Genomic DNA, 17,842 nt, shown 5'->3' with positions numbered 1-17,842 from the left:
TGTTTAAAGAATTTTTTACATTTCCATTTATTTATTTCCTTATTAAGGCTTAAAAATAGATTAAAACCATTCCATTACAATGAGTATTAGTGCTAATATATTTTGCGTCTGCCAAACACTAGCGGATGCGCCTGTAGCACCTTTGGGCTCTGCATTTAAAGGTGTAGAAAGGAGATAGAAAAATTGACTAAAACCATCTCAAGGGTTAAATACATTCAGGGCCTATGTGAATCTCCCCTAAAAAGAAGAACTCGGTCAATCAAGTATCTTATCATCAATACTTTCATACAAATTAATAATCAATTTTAGTGAAAATGCCCTACCCCCTCCCTAAATTGGTACATATAAATATTGAATGAAAACAGAAATAATTTACACATTATGAATTATACAACAATAGGAAGCCAAATAAGTTTATATTACATAGCAGTATTTAAGAAATTTTGATTTTACTACTGACAAGAACGATAAATGGAGAAAAATTTTTATGGTTAATATCTCAATTCAAAGGTAGCTTAACATAGGATTTAAGAATGGTTTTAAGCTCTTAAATTTACAAATTAAAGTCTTGAATGATTTTAGGCTCATAGTAGTACCTAAGATTTTTGTTTGAGCATTAAGATCTTGCTAACCCCTGAACCGATTAACTTCTCCATTTCAACTTAACAAATGTCCAAGATTGGTTTTGAACACATTTTAAAGCTAAAATAACAAAACCGTCTTAAAAATGCAAAATTCTTCATTTTTCTGAGTGTTTAATAAGAAATATCTTTAGTTTATTAATGTTAACATATATTTTTCTGTAAACTTGCGTAAAAATACTTTTACGCTTAAAAAGATAAATAAATGTAAAGAAAATTGGAGTAAAATAAAATACTTATAAAACCATTTAAACACACACACAAACATGAGCAAGAGCAAGAAAAAAACGCAGCACATTAAATATTTAAAACCTGATTTCAAATTCTTGTTTATTTCTTATCCCCCTTGAAAAACTACTCCTCTAGTCTCAGCCATATATACCACAATACCCTTTACTTAAATCAAGAAATTTAAAAAAAAAAATAAGTACTTCATTTTCTCGTATTCATTCGAATCCGGTGGACAGGAACCGGTTCTCATCAATACGAAAAAACTATGTCTAGCATCGTATTATAAACCAATTTCTATAACTATTCCAGTATTGCTCCAGTATTTAAGTAATTTGAATTACCTAATATCTGCTGGATTAGAAGTGGTTTTGAGTCATTCTAAAAAAATCTTTTATCTTATCGTATTAAGACAATTTTTCACGAAGAATAAAATAAAAATTATACACTTTGTTGGCCCAGGCCTTCGGTTCTTGAAGGTTACAAAACTGGAATTAATGTTATAAATTTATTAATTCTTATTTTAATATCACCGAAGCGAAAATCTGTCTATACAATACATAGTCAAACTGTTTAATCTAATGTCTAGAGTCATTTAAGGGGTAGCGTGACCTAACTCGAAAGTAAACCCCACCTTTTTAAAATTCTTCCCTCTATACTAAACAGCTCTATAGCTTATTGGTTTCAAATGTGCATACTGTACAACATAAGTAGATACCTAGCGTATTTAAATTCTAATAAAATAAAAAAAGGAAAATGTCACAGCAAGAAACAAAAAATTTAAGGTGCCATTCCTTCAAAAATGAGTCTTTTTTTAATGCAAATAATTCTACAAAAGCATATTGCAACTGTTGTCGCTAAAAATACTTTAAAATTACTACCTATTATTATCGTCTGACCGAAAAGAGGGATCAAATTTTATTCTAGGTGCCAATATCTTTTAGGGAAAAAAAGCTTTTATAAATCATGGCGTGTCAATCAGAAACGGATAGCATTTCGTATATTTAGGATTGTTAGAAGCGTCCTATTGATCTCAAATCATGCATTGCATTGTAATTTATATGACTTTTAGGCGCCATGTAATAAATAACTATTAAAATGTAAGTTTGACCATCATTTTTTAGTTCAATTTTCTGATATGCTTAACTTAGCTTCTCTTTTGTTGATGTTGTAAGTCATCCTTATCTAAAAAATCATAAATTTTTTTCTAAAAGTTTTAATTTTTAAGATTTTTGGTGAACACCAATAAATAATATACGCAACATTTTGGTCAATAGAAAACTGAAAACACCTTTCTCTTTTTTGTCCCGAAGCTACATTAATAAAATTCCAACCAAACATAATCTGTCTGTATATAATATTACAAGGTTTGAATTTAAAACGTTACTTTTTCATCATTTTAGAATAGGTATTTTTTACGCTATACTAAGACATGAAAATGATATGAATGTGGTTAAATATTATTCAACAACAACATTTCCCAAGAATTCAAGGGAAGGGAAGGGGATATTGGACTGTAAAGTATCATGGTACCCAAAGTTTCAAAATCCTGCTCTCTCATTTCCTGCTTAAAGTTTTTGGGAACTCATTTTCGAAGCTTGGCTTTTTGTATCAATCTAGCAGTGTCAAAACTTTTCAACCAACATTTGTAATCTACAGATGGGGTAATTTGTTCAAATCTTTCGGGATTCCATCAATTTATCGTTCATTGTCATTTCCCTTAAGAATATCATTTAAAATATCCGTATAGGTTGAACACAGAAATATTTTTTCTCTCTAGATGCTAATTTAATAACAAGATCATTTGATGAAAATTATATTTTAAAACCTATTTAACAAAATGACATTTAAATTGTATATTATAAAACTGTTTCTTTCATCAAATTTACTTGAAACATAATCATCACAAACTTTTTTTTATACCTGTTTGGAAAAAAACCAGGGATCTAAAGAGTTAAGACAATGGCCGATAAATCGATGTACATCCCCGATGGTGATAAACAAAATAACCCCTATTGTAAATTGCAGTTAGTGGTTGAAACGTTTGGACACTCAGCTTCATGAAGCAATAAATCAAAATTAAAACAATAAAACATTGGGGACTAGTGTCCAATCAGCCCAATGTCCCCTCTCACCATGATAAAATGATATTAGGGGTGTAGGGGGGTGGTAACAACCCCACCCAACCCTTAAAATTAAAATGAACAGCCTACCACTTTTTTTGAACCCCTAATGGTTTCACACTAAAATGAGCATTGAACATTTAAATACAAGTCAATCTACGCTGAGTAAACATAAAGTTAAAACTATTTTCAAACTTTAATATTTGTAATAGTAAATATTATAAAACAAAATATTGTCTAGAAATAAAGTAACTAGCAACAGACTTATGAAAGCAAGGAAATGAATATTTTATACTAAACTAAATTGAAATATACTAAAGCTTTTTTTACCAGGGCATTCCAACGAGGTTTTCTATACTTGTCAGATGTCTAACAAATCAACATTAAGAACCATTTTCAAAACAATGAGCTCTATTTTAAATTGGATAGTTTATTACTTTAAATTACTTTACAAAATATATTTCCGTGTTTATGGAAAAAGCCGCAACTTTGCAATCGATTGCAAACAAAAAAAACTATTTGCAAATTTAACTTTACTTAGATATTAAAGGATATTCATTGATTTACTTTTGTTTGCATAGGTAAAGCGCAAATGTTAACTCTTAGACATAGATTTTAAATAAAATGATAGTTTTATCATTGCTCATAATGTTTCGACCAACACTTTGAACTGTATTAAGCAGTTGTACCCCTAGCTTTTGTGGACTCTGTAATCGAAGGTGGAGGAAAGGGGTAGAAAAACCTTACTAAGACTCTTTTGGTTCACAGTAGTTTTGGCGGAAAAAAACCTAACTACTTTATAATAGGGCAGAAACCAAACAAAAACAAATAAAAAACATAAAACAACAAGTTTCCCTTAGAGTATAGTTTTTATTGTAATTTGATGATGTCTAAGTTATGTAGACATCATATAAACATCACGTATCCATTACAAACAATATAGTTTTTATTGTAATATTATGATGTCTTCGTTATGTAGCACTGAGGGACCGAAGGCCCGGGCTAACAAAAATGACTATAATAAGACACAATACATGATTTTTCAGTATGGCTGGAAAACTAATGATAATCTTACAATAACATTACAGAATTTGAATAGACTGAATTGCTGAATTTTTATCCCTGCTAGTAAACATGGGATATTGAACCAAAAGAAAAACTTTATAATGCAAACTTTACATTCAGACGTTTTTTTCTTTTTTAGCTTCGTGTCGTTTTAGGAAATTAAGCAAAGAGGGGGGGGGGGTAATGCAACCATCTGGTAATCAATGAGTAAATGGCAATTAGAATTCGATTTTCCATCTGAAATTTGCATGAGTAATCCTTGGTAGGTTTATTTTCCCTAAATCGAACAAAGAGTTTTGCCATTTTTGGGCTCTTAGTCACGAAACTCTTTCCTACTCCAAAACGTTATCAAACGGTTCTAGTTGGTAGCTGTTGGTACTAGAAATTTAAAAAATGGTTATTGCTATCATTTAACATGAAACCAAAAATATGTTTTAAAAAGTTGATTCCTACGTAATTAATGATGAATTTGCCCTGAAAATAGACAAAAACGGCTAAACGGCTAAACGGCTGAGCCGCCAGCCGTTACATTTCCAACTTTTTGTTCGATATAGGGAAAATAGACCTACCAAGGATTACCCATGCAAAATTACAGATCGAAATTCGAATTCTAAGTGCCATTTACTCATCGATTACGAGATGATTACATTAACCCCCCCCCCCCACTCTAAAATAAAAAGACTTACGACAACGGCACGAGCCTCTGGCGGCATCCTAGGTTAATATGTAAATACCAAAACACAAGACTTATATAAGCTTTTCTGAATTGTAGAACTCAACCAATCAATCATTATTTAGATCTCATAACAGAAAAAAAAACTGAAATTTTGCTATAAGGATGATTTCTTATACTTGTGTTGTAATATAAGCTTTATTTATTTAAAGAAAATATAAAACGTCAAGTCTGGGATATTTGAGAAATTCTTTTATTTCACATAAACAATAGTTGTTTGTCAATAAGTATTTGATTTCTTTTATTTTTTATAAATTAAACCAAAAGAAAAATATACGATGTAAGACAATAAGATAATTGAGAGAAAAACAAGGATGAAAACATCCATAAATAGCAAAGCACAATAAACAATATATGGACAAATTGGCAATGACAAAACATCAAAGAAAATTACGAATCTTCAAAAATAAGTCTGTGGAAACATGAACGATAGCTAAACGGAAAAACAATATATGTATATACTAGATGCGCAAAGTTCTTATAATTTTTTCACTAAAAATTTCAATTGTCTATCTTTGAAAACGGTTACGAAAATCACATTTCCCCAATTTACGTCTTGACTGACGGACAAAGTGAGCTATGGAGTGAACTGTCCTTGTTATGCTGCCCCAAGGTGTTAACACTCAAAAAGTGTTTATAATCCTTATCTGGTTAAATCCAAAAATTTATTTCAATTTTTTTGGGGCATGGCAGACGCAGATTCTTTAAACAGCTGCGATCAGCCATAAAGATTTGTTGGTGGAAATGTTTGGACATTATACCAAGTTATACCAACCAATCAATATTTATTAAGTGTCCAAAGAGAATGTTAGAACATAGATCTACTGTCAATGTCCCTATTGTTAGGAATTTCTGCGGTTTATTGGAAAAACTGAGATTGATTGCATTTGTAGATCCCTAATTTTTTTGGGTGTGTTAGCCTATGTTTTCTTAATAACTTAAAAGAAATTACGCAAAGAACAAATTAAAGGATAACATAAAACAAAATACTTAAAACTAATTTTCTTAAAACTTGTTTAAAACAGAACTTGAAAAGCGAAGCTTTCATAAAATCTTAGCCAGCATACCAACAATGGAATACTATTTTAATATATTATTACTTGGATCTTACAACAGATTTTTTGTTCTCTAATAAAGTGAAACACACCGCGAGCTAAAATAGCGATTGCCCCTTTCCACCCCAGTAATCCCATCACCTCCTCTCCTAATGGATGAAAGAACTGACCAATAAATGTTAGGGGAAAAAGCAACTTAAATTCACAATTTTTCCCCTGTCATAATATCCACATATATTAATCCATTACTATTAGGAAATGATAAAAAACTTACATTGAGACTCATAATAAGCATAGCAACTCTATAAAAAGATGTTCTTGAGATTAGTGATTTAGTTAAAATTCTATTTAGAACTTAATTCTAATTTATTGTCAGTTATTTCTACACGTTTAGTCTAATTTTCAAAATTTAAATGTCCAAAAATAGTTATTTATCAAATCATATTATAAACAGCTTACCGTAGATATTAAAATATTTGTGGAATATTGTCTGTAATTCGCTGTTATACAAGGTTTTTCAGTATGACTTAGAACCGGTTCTAATCCATTGGATATTAATCGGTTTCGATGACATAATAGAGTAATAATTCTAAACAAATTAAACCACCAACAAAAATATTGAGATCTCGTTGTTTAAAACGGTGTAAGAATGGGAGAGAAGCATTTGAGAAATGACCCCCAGGCACTTGGTAACCAAACTACTTCAGGGGATAGAGGGTCATTGTCCTGTTAGGTTTATATTGGACCATAAATCACCCCCGTTGCGTACTTTTAACTTGGTTTAAAAGATACTGGTTTATGGGGGGTTTCCAAGAAATTAAAATGAAATTAAACAAAAAAATGAGTTTGAATTTCTGAGCTTAATAACATGGTTATTAAAAAATTAGAGGTTCAATTAAAGTAAGAAAAGAAGTGAAAAGGATATTGATTAACTAGGAAAAGGATGGTATTATAGACATAAGAATGGTACATAGTACATAGACCAGTTGGATATTTCATCTGAAAAAGTTTTTGCCTCTAACTTTTCCGACAATCAATAACTACAAAAACAACGTTAAAACAACGGTAAGAGCATTTATAAACCTTTCATAATACGCACATATTGCATATAAATTCAAAGAAGAAAAAGGATTAATTTATAAAAAAAAAAATTCTAAAACTTTAGAGAAAAATAAAATGAAAAAAAATTATTTTAAAAGATAATTAGAGATTTGTTATCTCAAGAATTAATTAAAGTGAGTAATGGATTTTTGGCATTAAGATAGTTTTCCCCCTTAATTTCATCACTCTGGTTTTACTAGAAATATGTACACTTTTTAAAAATGTCCTTAGGTTTAAGAGATTAGTATATTGATATTTTACTTTAGTTAGCTAAGACAATAAATGTATTAAACCAGACAACGACTGCGGTCCATAATGGCATCAGAGACCCTTTTGCATTATATAAAAGAACGAATATAAAATCGGGACAGGGTCACTTCCTTGAGGGGAGAGTTAAATATGACTCATGCCTCCCACCCCCGTTTAATCTTTTACTTTAATGCGATGCTAAGGAAAGTTCTAGCTACAAATGACACGCAACAGACATAGCAGCAGTAGGTACATTTATAACATCTTCTATTAGAAACAACATTTTATCGAAACCCCACCAAAAAATATAAACAGAAAGACACACAGCCAAACTACCTCTTTTTTTGGTTGCTATTGATGTATTCCTTCACCCCTGGTGTTAATTCGACCTGTTTATCTAAAACACGTTCTACTACTTGTAAAGTGTATGGTTATGTAATTTCCAGGAATGTATGGTTCCGTCTATTTTCTATAAATTTGGTGCAACAATGAAAGGACATTTTATCTGAAGAAAATCTATCTTGCCTTTATTCAAAATACCCCTTCCTTAGAACTGTCTAAAATCAAGTACAGCATAAAAGAACAAATATACGCTAAGTTTTGTCCTTCTTTAATGTAATTTAAAAACAAAATAAATTCACTAAACAAAAAATCTTAAATTTCCTGATAAACCAAAATGTTTTCCTACAATTTACCAATCCCATAATCCCTGTAAAATTCCAAGAATTATAACTCGTTTACTCTACACACAATACTTCCTTGTTGTTTTTTAGAGTAATTAGACCAAGGTTTTGTAATACAAGGTTTAGAAAAAAAGGATACCACTAAAATAATATAATATATAAATAGGAAATTATGTCTAATATTAGCGCAGTAACAAGTATTTTTGTTCAATGATTTGATACACGTAATGTATATTTCATGTTATTGTTATATGCTTATTGAGTTGCAAAATGAAGAAAAATGCAGACGTTAATATTACAAGTAACTTTTAAAACTGAGACACATAAGGACACAAACTGCTTATATAGTAGCTGTGCTATGTAAAATTCAAGACCTATAAAATTCAATCTTTTGATAAGAGATTTCAAATTCAAAGTCTACTATTTACGAGCGAAGATTTTCTATGCTTTCCAATCTATTTTACATTTTAAGCTTTTACTATAGGATAATTCTGATTTTTTTAGCATCACATTTATGGATGTTGCTATCCTCGTTATTTGAATTCTATACTGTCATTATCAGATATTAAAACAAGAATTACAACATCCATAACTTGCAGGATTTTATTGAAAGTAAATTACAAAATTGTCGATAATTTAAACAGTCTTGAAAATGGGGATTTCCTAATCAATATGAGGATATTTGTAACATTTGTAACAAGGACTTGGGTCGAACCTATCTAAACAGCTTAAAACCTGCACTAATCTAATATTAACTAGGCTTCACTTAAAGTTGCAACCTCTCGCGGTTAACGAGATCTTTATGTACATAAATGTACAATACACACATAATCAGCTAGTTTAAATATTTAACTATCAAATATATATGAAAATTTCTAAAAAGTAATGACCAATGCATTTTTACATTACATGCCTGTGTTAAATATTTATGAAAAAGTTTACTTTGGTATATAAATTACACCGTATATATTAACCTTACACTTGAAATTAATAATTGATTTTTATTAATAAAAATATAAAAACTCTTTAATTCCTTATGTTTCGCCAGACCAAGTTCCAGCTCGCGTTCCTTGTTCACAAACCCGCTGAGATTTTTGTCACCGCCGCACATGAAGCGAAACCGCACAATCGTAGCGCCGCCGTTTGACCGGCTGTAGCCCTGGACGCTCACATCCTGCACGGCGTGGTGCACCGCCGTAGTCACTTGCGCGAAGCTGCACGCGGTCAAAAACGTTAATAACAACACATGATTAACGGACAACAGCGTCTTGGGACGACGTAACGTTTTAGTTCTTGTCACGGTCACTTTTACCATTCCCTCGTTGGTTCTCTGGGGGAGGTGAATCGTGTAATTTTCACTACCACTACAAGCTGGGTCATCATCGTCTAGAGACATTTTGTCTGCTACTAAAGGCCTAAACATAAAAATAGGAGAGAGAGAACGGGAAAGAGATGGGGAGGAGAGAAGAGAGAGAGGGGGGGGAAAGGAGAAGCTGTCGAAGGGAAAAAGGGGAATACTGCAGAAACAACTCAGGGTTGCCGAGAAAAATGACATATTAAAAATTATTACCTTAAATTTTTTTATTCATCATACTTATTTAATTTTTAAAAAGAAATTTATTTTCAAATTACAAATTTTATTCAATGATAATAATTTTTAAAATTTGAGAATAACAAATAAAAATACGCTATGGCGACTATGACCTTGGGGGAGAGAATTTAGAAAGCAGTCAAACAAGTACATTTAAGGGAAAGGCAATTGAGGGAAAACAATAGAGAGAGAGGCTAATACATCATAGAGGCTGGGGGAAATATTTCAAAAGGCCTCGAGGCTTATTTTCCGGGGAGTGAGGGGGGTAAAAATAAAAACACAAATCGTTTCAGCTGACTTTTCGGCTTTAATTTGAGTAATGCTGTAGCGTGGAATAAAATATTTCACAATTTAGAAACCTAACCTGGAAAAATGCGCGAAATTAAAATTGTAAAATGGCGCAAAGCAGACGAATAAATGCAATTGCAAATCAGCTGATCATATGTAAACAAATGGGATAAATAAACGACAGCTTCCTATGCCAAGGGCATATTATTAGCACAATAATTGTTTTATATATACAGAATTTTAAAGAAAAAAGAAAGAGATTTTAAGATAAATGAAAGAGCTTTTAAAGAAGGGCAAGTTTTTTAGTAGAGCTTTGGATGTTTTGCCTCTAAAGCATATATATTTGTAGCGAGTATTATATATTAAGCTCCCCTAAAAAGAAAAGCACTTCAAAGAAAACCTAATCACTAAATTCTAAATTTGCAAATCAGTATATATGTAAATGTAAATGTCAAGTCTAAATAAATCAAGCTCTGACTGAAGTAAAGCCTTTTTAACCAGCAATTAACTAGAATATTTTATTTGGATTTTACTTAACCTAACCAAGCCTAACTCAGAAAATCTTGATTTGTATATTCATAGCTGAATGTATTGCGGACTAATCGGGATCTTAGGAGATATAACCAGAGGCGTGCAAAAGGTGGTAAATCCACCCCCCTTAGGAAAATTAAGGGTGCTGGATACACACCCCTTCCCCTTGACAAGGTTCTATACTCCCCTTTGGAGTAGAAAAGAGTAGAAAACAGCTGAGCCGCCAGCCGTTAGCCGTTACTTTTCCAACTTTTTGTTCGATTTAGGGAAAATAGACCTACCAAGGATTACTCATGCAAAATTTCAAATGGAAATTCGAATTCTAAGTGCCATTTGCTCACTGATTACGAGATGGTTGCATTAAAACCCCCCCCCCCCCTTATTTAAAATTAGTGGTGGCATCTCCAGAGGTACTTATTTTAATTACCTCTTGGGGCAAAGCCCCTAGAGGCTAGGGGCGAAACCGCTAGTAATAAATAATAAATCAACGGACTAATTTGAAAATAACGATTCTGTGAGAATTTCAATGTAAAAGGCATTTCATACAATAGACTGATGAAATTGCATACGGACAATACCTAGTAAGATAGGAGCTACGCTATTAAAAACAAATATTTACTTCAAATACAGACTAATTTATTAAAATATTTTAAAGGAAAAAAATGTACAATAATTTCTTACGGTGATTTAAAAATTTACAAATACAATAATCTCTTAATTACCACTAAAATTAAAATCACATTATCAAAATTATTAATAAAGTTACATATTATACAACATCCCTTAAGTAATCTTTAGAATATTATTAGAATAAATAATAATTTACAATACTTTAAATTGTTAAAAAATGCTGAAATGATTTATATTAATTCAAAAGCCGCTAAAAATCCTTCAGCTGCTTAGTATTTATAAGCAGCAATAAAAGGAAAAAAGATAAAGACTACTTTCATATTTAAATCCAGAGACAAAGTGATAGGTCAATAGAATGCAAATAATCTTTCCCCTAATGTAAAAACTTCTGGTGATACCGCGATAGTAACAGATAAATTTCAAAGGTTTAAGTGCTGTCAATAAATTTAAACCCCATAGCCACCTCCTTTCCTTTTTAACCAATTTTTTTACGATTTTTTAGAATTAAAGTGTAGTCAACAACTAAATTAACTAAAATATTTTTTTTCTTAAATCCAGCTGTTTTGGGGAGTTTATCTTAGACAAACTCTTAAAATTCGAATTAATTCAGTTGTTGTCTTCCAACTACACCTTTTATCAGTTGAAAATCACAACAAAAGAATTTTATTCTTTTGTTTAAAAGCTTTAGATTAACTCTTATTTTACCAAACCCACGATTAACTAAAAGCTATATCTAGGATTTTCTAATTAGCAAAAATATCATTAATTTAGATAAAAAAAACAAAGCAGTCAGGATTTTAATATTCTTGGAAGCAGTTTTAGCGGCTATCTTATCTTATTCATCATCAGAAAAGCAGTCAAATGTTCTGGCAAGGCACTGGGGCTGAATTATCAACTAAAAAAAAATTAAACCACATTAATAATAAAAAAGTGTGTTTCTAAAAATGTGGTTCATTTAAAAAAAAAGATTGACATATAATGGTTAATAGCTGTAGCATTTTTGGGGGGGTTTGATGACGGATTTATGTCTATTTTTTACAGAAAAAAATAAGTTAACCTAAAACAACCAGATTTACCAAAAGGAAAAAAATATTCTTTAATGTGTGTCGAATTTAGCGGGTAGAATTATAAAATTAGAACACTACGGGGAGGGGAACTCTATAGATACATTAGCTAAGCTGCAAAACCAGCTTCTTACTCTCATAGTTAAAACACACCCTTCCTTTTATATATTTGCTATTGTTGAACACTCGGGTATGTGATAATACGCGGAACTATAGTCTGGGCTATCAGAAACTGATCCTTACCTCCTGTTCATCATCTAAATCTAGATCCTCGTCCTGTTGATCTTGGACAGCCTCTATGGAGGTTTTGCTGCCACCTGATTTGGAGACTTTACCTGCACAAAATGCTTATTGATATTTAGATTGAAACGTATCTTTAAGAAAAAGAAAGAGTTAAAATTAGTAAGTTAGCCTAAAAGTAAAAGGTGCAGTCACAAAATCTACTGATGTCTTTGTCTCGGTTATATATAAGTATTCACAGCTTAGTTTATAAAACAAGGATTATGCGAAGCTAAAAAATGGATGAATAAAAGGACAAATAGTTCAAGTGGTTATAAAAGATAAAGAAAAATATCACGAAACCTTTATACAAATATTTCTTTTGTTGCCAAGAAAATTATATTCTGTATGATCATTTTGGTACAACCATTTAGTTCAACCATTTTTTACCTGTTTTACCTGGTAGACCAGCAGACTGAGGAGAGTCATCATCAGGCAGTAGAAAGTTCAACCGCTTCTGGGGAGATCTAAAAAAACAGATGTGTTCAAAAGTTTTAAGCTATAGACTATACCTGACATACTTTACTTTAGTTAAAATCTATTTAAACTTTTGCAATTGAGTATACCAATGTTTTGAAATGTGGTATCATCCTTGTAGCTATAAAGATCACTAGAGGCTACTCCCCTAGAGGTCTCTTGGGGCACTTGAGATTGGGGGATGGAGAAAGAATTTGAGAGAGCAAGATCCTCTCCAAGCCAGATCCAAGGTAGAAACAGACAGACAGACCGACTCAGAGACATCCTGTTACGTTTATATAAGGATTTATGACAAATCATATCAAGAATTAATGAAAGGCTAGAATAAATCACTAAAGACTAGTAAGTTCTAGAAGTTGTCTGTTGTGTAGTTTTTTTTTGCAATTCTGGAGATTTTTCAGGTATTAGGATTATTAGTAACCAACTATACCTGAGACCAGTTCTGGTAATGAATTGTTGTGGTGTCCTAGCGGCTGTTCTTGATCTTGATCCACGACCTTTAATTAGAAGTGTATTGAAAGATTTTCATTAATAAGACTAAACATTTGATTCTAAAAGCTTTCCGCTAAATTTTTTAGTACAAAAGGAAGACATATTTTGAAGCGATAAAACACGAAACTTTTGCAATATTTTGTATTTATTTCATACAAAAAAATGTAAAATCACAAACAAATAATTCATGATTTTACCTGGACTTGTAAAAGCTCTCTGGCGAGGGAATTTATCCATGCTTAAGATATCTTCTGTTAATCCTAAAATATTAAATACTTCAAACTAGTTTCAACCGTTTTTTTTCCTTGTAATACTATTTTATAATGGAGTGAGCGTTTTTAAGATTTCGCTAACCACTAAACCGATTGAGTTCTCCACTTTATGAAGGCTTTACAGAGCCGCTAGATACAAGGGGTGCTGGTGCTGCTATCCTGCAGTGGGGCAGCAAGTTTAGATCCTGCACTAGAAACTGTACTACAATCATATTACCTGAGCAATGATTAGAACTACTGGTGCTGCTATCCTGCAGTGGGGCAGCAAGTTTAGATCCTGCACTAGAAACTGTACTACAATCATATTACCTGAGCACTGATTAGAACTACTGGTGCTGCTATCCTGCAGTGGGACAGCAAGTTTAGATCCTGCACTAGAAACTGTACTACAATCATATTACCTGAGCACTGATTAGAACTACTAATGCTGCTATCCTGCAGTGGGGCAGCAAGTTCGGATCCTGCACTGGAAACTGTACTAAAATCATATTACCTGAGCACTGATTAGAACTACTGGTGCTGCTATCCTGCAGTGGGGCAGCAAGTTCGGATCCTGCACTCTATACTGTACTACAATCATATTACCTGAGCATTGATTAGAACTACTGGTGCTGCTATCCTGCAGCGGGGCAGCAAGTTCGGATCCTGCACTCGATACTGTACTACAATCATGCTCGTCATCAGAAAATAAGTCCTAAAGCAACACACGATGTAGAAACAGTTGGAAACAAAGCCTCACAACATTAAAAGCGAAGCAAAAATATTCAGATGAAGAAAATAATATAACTTGATAAGGTTTGAATGACAATTCTATTGAATGTTATAAAAAATTTTGATATAAAAAGAAAAGTTCAACTAAAGTAGTTATGGAACTAACCTGAACATCATGAATTGGCAATACAGGCGAGGCACCAAGGCTGCTGCCAGTGTCAACATGTCTCAAATGGACCGGGGGAGTTTGGGTAGTTTTGATGCCAGCTGTTGCCTTTACTCGACTAAAAAAAAGTAATATATAATTTTATTTTATTAAATAGTTTTGCAATAAAAGAATTATTAATCTTCCCTTCTACTGAAAAATGTTCAGATTTTGTGAGAAAAATTAATAAAAGTTGAGGAGACCTTTGACTGTTATATAAATCCATACCATGAATTAATTACAAAGAATCCTACGTGATTAAAGACATATTATTAATATCCTTTCCATTATATCTTAATGAGTACTTTCCCTCCATATGTGTTAAATTTGATATTAGGTAATAGCTCAAAAAAAACGATAAAGTATTGGAATATTTTACCTCCAAACATAGCTGGCCGTAGAATCAACAAAATTGAGAGCCCAGGTAAGTAAAAAAATAACTGGCTGAACCACTAACATTAATTTCTGGGTATATTTTCTGTATAACATCTCTCTTTCTCGTCTCCTAAAATGTGGGTATAGAATATACGTGGATATTATTGTCGTCAATTTAGGTTGCTAACATTGACACGATTTATTCGACAGTTCGTTCATCAAGTATTTTAACCAGCTATGAGTTTCACTTTATTAGAAAACCAGAAATCTGGTGTAACATACAAGAATTGATAAATCCATTCATATAGGTATAGAAAATTATATTAAATAGATTTTTTTTTCATAAATCAGCGTACGGTATCACCAAATTTAAGTCTTAACTTGCTTTTGTTAAAAAGGACATTTCTTATATTGGTAATTTTTTTGTTAAAAATCTACTCATAACTAGGGTCCGTCTGTAGGTCTGTTACCGATAAATATTAGTTGAAAATTAAAAATTTTACCTGACTGCTTTTGCTACTGAGGGTAAATCAAGAATCTGATTTACGGTTGGTCTTCGCTCTAAAAAAAATATATTAAAATAAATAAGTTTTACACTAAAAATAGAATTCGTGAAGAATGTAATAAAATGTCGTTGATAATGAGTATTTTTTTTTTAATGAATTTTATATTTTTCTAAATCAACATTGTCTTTTTATAAGTAGTAGTAGTTTTGAACAATACATTAGGTGCATTATTTGCCAAATGTACCACTTTTCTGCACTACCTCTCCGATTTTGTTAATACTCTATATTTTGGTCCGTTGGGTGATTCAAGGATGCTGGATGGCCAAAAAAAAGTTTCAGAGTCCCTGGATGTCTAGATATCTAGCTATCTATGAAGGTAGGTAACAAAAATTTAAAAAACACCCATTTTTTCACAATTTTAAAAATTAATTTTTTCATCAATCTTTAAGATTTAATATTTTTTTAACGTTAATATAAAAGTATCCTTGGTAATGGTGCATTATTTGCCAGTCGTTTTAAGGCCATAGACTATTTCTTCATTTTTGTAGAACTTTTCAAGATACATCATTTGTTATTTATGCAAAAAGCGCAAAAACCGAACCGTTTTGCCGTTATTCACTGCCAAAGGCGGAATTTTTTACGTTTTTGCCGTTCCCGAGGATTTAATGCGCATTTTAGGTAGGAAGACGTTGATTTTTCAAGATAACTGTGAAATACTTTTATTTAGGCATTATATTTTACTAAATTTCATGTGAAGTAAAAATTTTTGTATATCCAACCGATTTTTGTCAAAAGGAATTTCAAATGCACATGATTTACGTTTCTTTCATTACTTATGTTAAAGCAATTATTTATATTATATACACTTCATTTTCTTGTTTTAACAATTGAAATCCATCTCGACGAAAAACGGTTAGCTGCACAAAAAATTTGACTTTATATGAATTTTAGAAAATTAAATTTCCTAAATAAAAGTATTTTAGAGTAATCTTGAAAAATCAACGTCTTCCTACCTAAAATGCGTAAAAAATTCCGCCTTTGGCAGTGAATAACGGCAAAACGGTTCGGTTTTTGCGCTTTTTGCATAAATAACAAATGATGTATCTTGAAAAGTTCTACAAAAATGAAGAAATAGTCTATGGCCTTAAAACAACTCCTTCCTCCCAAAAATGGGCAAAAACCATCATTTTTCAAAAACATGCACAGGGTGTCCCAAAAGTGTAAAAATTTGTAAAATAGGCAAATATTATTGTTATTAGTCAAAATCTGTATCTATATGACAGTTTTAAGTAACTTAAAAATAGAAAAAAATTTTTAAAAAAAACAAAATTTTTTTCTCTTTTTTTGAAAATACAGGGTGTCCAAAAAATAGGAAAATATTGATCTAGTCAGAAAACACTATGGCCAAACATACTAAGACACATATTAGAGTAATTTGAAAAAAATAGCCAATTTGGACCAAGTTTTAGATCTACAGACACAAAAATCACATTTACAGGGTGTTCCAAAATGAAATTTGACAACCTTATAGTCCCGGGTCCTCCGAACCTTTATATACCACATATGCCCACAGATAAAACACAGGATTTAAGCCAAAAAAAATGATTTTTTTCGGACAGGTATTTTGGGTATTACGCTAGATATCCAAAATACACTTTTTGTTGAACACCCTGTAAAATTAGAGTTTTGGCCAAAATAGCATTATGTGCGCTTTTTACATGAATAAACGATCATTTAGGTGTATAAAATGTATAGGTTGGATGTAAGATTGATGAAAAAATTAATTTTTAAAATTTTGAAAAAATGGGTGTTTTTTTAAATTTTTGTTACCTCCTACCTTCATAGATAGCTAGATATCTAGACATCCAGGGACTCTGAAACTTTTTTTGGCCATCCAGCATCCTTGAATCACCCAACGGACCAAAGTATAGAGTATTAACAAAATCGGAGAGGTAGTGCAGAAAAGTGGTACATCTGGCAAATAATGCACCATTACCAAGGATACTTTTATATTAAAGTTAAAAAAATATTAAATCTTAACTCAAAGTTAATACCTATCTAGTTCAATTGTTTCAAGGAAATTCATTATGATATAATTTACAAGCAGCTTACAATTTAATACAAGTTTACAAGCTTATCATACCTGGATCTTGGATCATCATTAACTGGATGACTCTACGTAGTTCTGGAGAAAGTTTTAAGGTCAGGGCTGAAGCAGGTCCATGTTCTCTAAATTAAAATCATTATAAAACAAGGATGACAACATCCATAAGTAGCGAAGCACAAAAAATCGTGGATGGGAATATGTACAAGTTGTCTTAAAGTGTATTTATTAAAATCAAGAATAAATTCATTGGGAAAATAAACACGAAACCTTGTTTTATTTTGTATGATAACGACGATTAAAGTAAATTATATACTAGATGCGCATAACAATGGAAAAAAATATTTTGATACTGTCATCGCAAAATAGTTTGAAAATCGGACCATAAACACTAAAGATATGAGAAAATTGTGAAAAATGTAAAAATAGCCAAAAACTT

The 17,842-nt window shown here is 31.5% G+C and overlaps 2 protein-coding genes across 16 annotated transcripts in view; both read right to left on the bottom strand.

The window, feature by feature from the left end:
- uex (metal transporter uex) overlaps window positions 1-9,293 on the bottom strand; it is a 98,382-nt gene extending 89,089 nt beyond the window's left edge. For all 7 annotated transcript variants that reach the window (XR_013877733.1, XR_013877734.1, XM_080154167.1 and 4 more), the window contains exon 1: window positions 8,914-9,293. Coding sequence is in view for 5 of the 7 variants with exons in the window: in XM_080154167.1 (XP_080010293.1) it covers window positions 8,914-9,274 (361 nt within the window). In the remaining 2 variants the exon portion in view is untranslated. The remainder of the gene's footprint in view (window positions 1-8,913) is intronic.
- Window positions 9,294-10,902: 1,609 nt separating this feature from the next.
- The window catches only part of Myt1 (protein kinase, membrane associated tyrosine/threonine 1), a 29,419-nt gene continuing 22,479 nt past the window's right edge, over window positions 10,903-17,842 (bottom strand). The window contains exons 12-22 of one of the 9 annotated variants that reach the window (XR_013877723.1): window positions 17,443-17,528; window positions 15,297-15,354; window positions 14,798-14,923; window positions 14,380-14,497; window positions 14,088-14,196; window positions 13,428-13,490; window positions 13,169-13,235; window positions 12,652-12,728; window positions 12,226-12,317; window positions 11,624-11,813; window positions 10,903-11,138 (exon numbers count right to left, since the gene is read on the bottom strand). Coding sequence is in view for 2 of the 9 variants with exons in the window: in XM_080154149.1 (XP_080010275.1) it covers window positions 11,754-11,813; window positions 12,226-12,317; window positions 12,652-12,728; window positions 13,169-13,235; window positions 13,428-13,490; window positions 14,088-14,196; window positions 14,380-14,497; window positions 14,798-14,923; window positions 15,297-15,354; window positions 17,443-17,528 (856 nt within the window). In the remaining 7 variants the exon portion in view is untranslated. Of the gene's footprint in view, window positions 11,814-12,225; window positions 12,318-12,651; window positions 12,729-13,168; window positions 13,236-13,427; window positions 13,491-14,087; window positions 14,197-14,379; window positions 14,498-14,797; window positions 14,924-15,296; window positions 15,355-17,442; window positions 17,529-17,842 lie in introns of all 9 variants that reach the window. The other 8 variants (XR_013877721.1, XR_013877722.1, XR_013877724.1 and 5 more) reach the window with 8 other exon arrangements.

The sequence above is a fragment of the Acartia tonsa genome, chromosome 3, assembly GCF_053477335.1.
Source record: "Acartia tonsa isolate MP-2025a chromosome 3, ASM5347733v1, whole genome shotgun sequence".
NCBI lineage: Eukaryota > Metazoa > Arthropoda > Copepoda > Calanoida > Acartiidae > Acartia > Acartia tonsa.
Note: the sequence above shows the minus strand (reverse complement) of the source record. Positions and strands in the feature narration are given on the sequence as shown.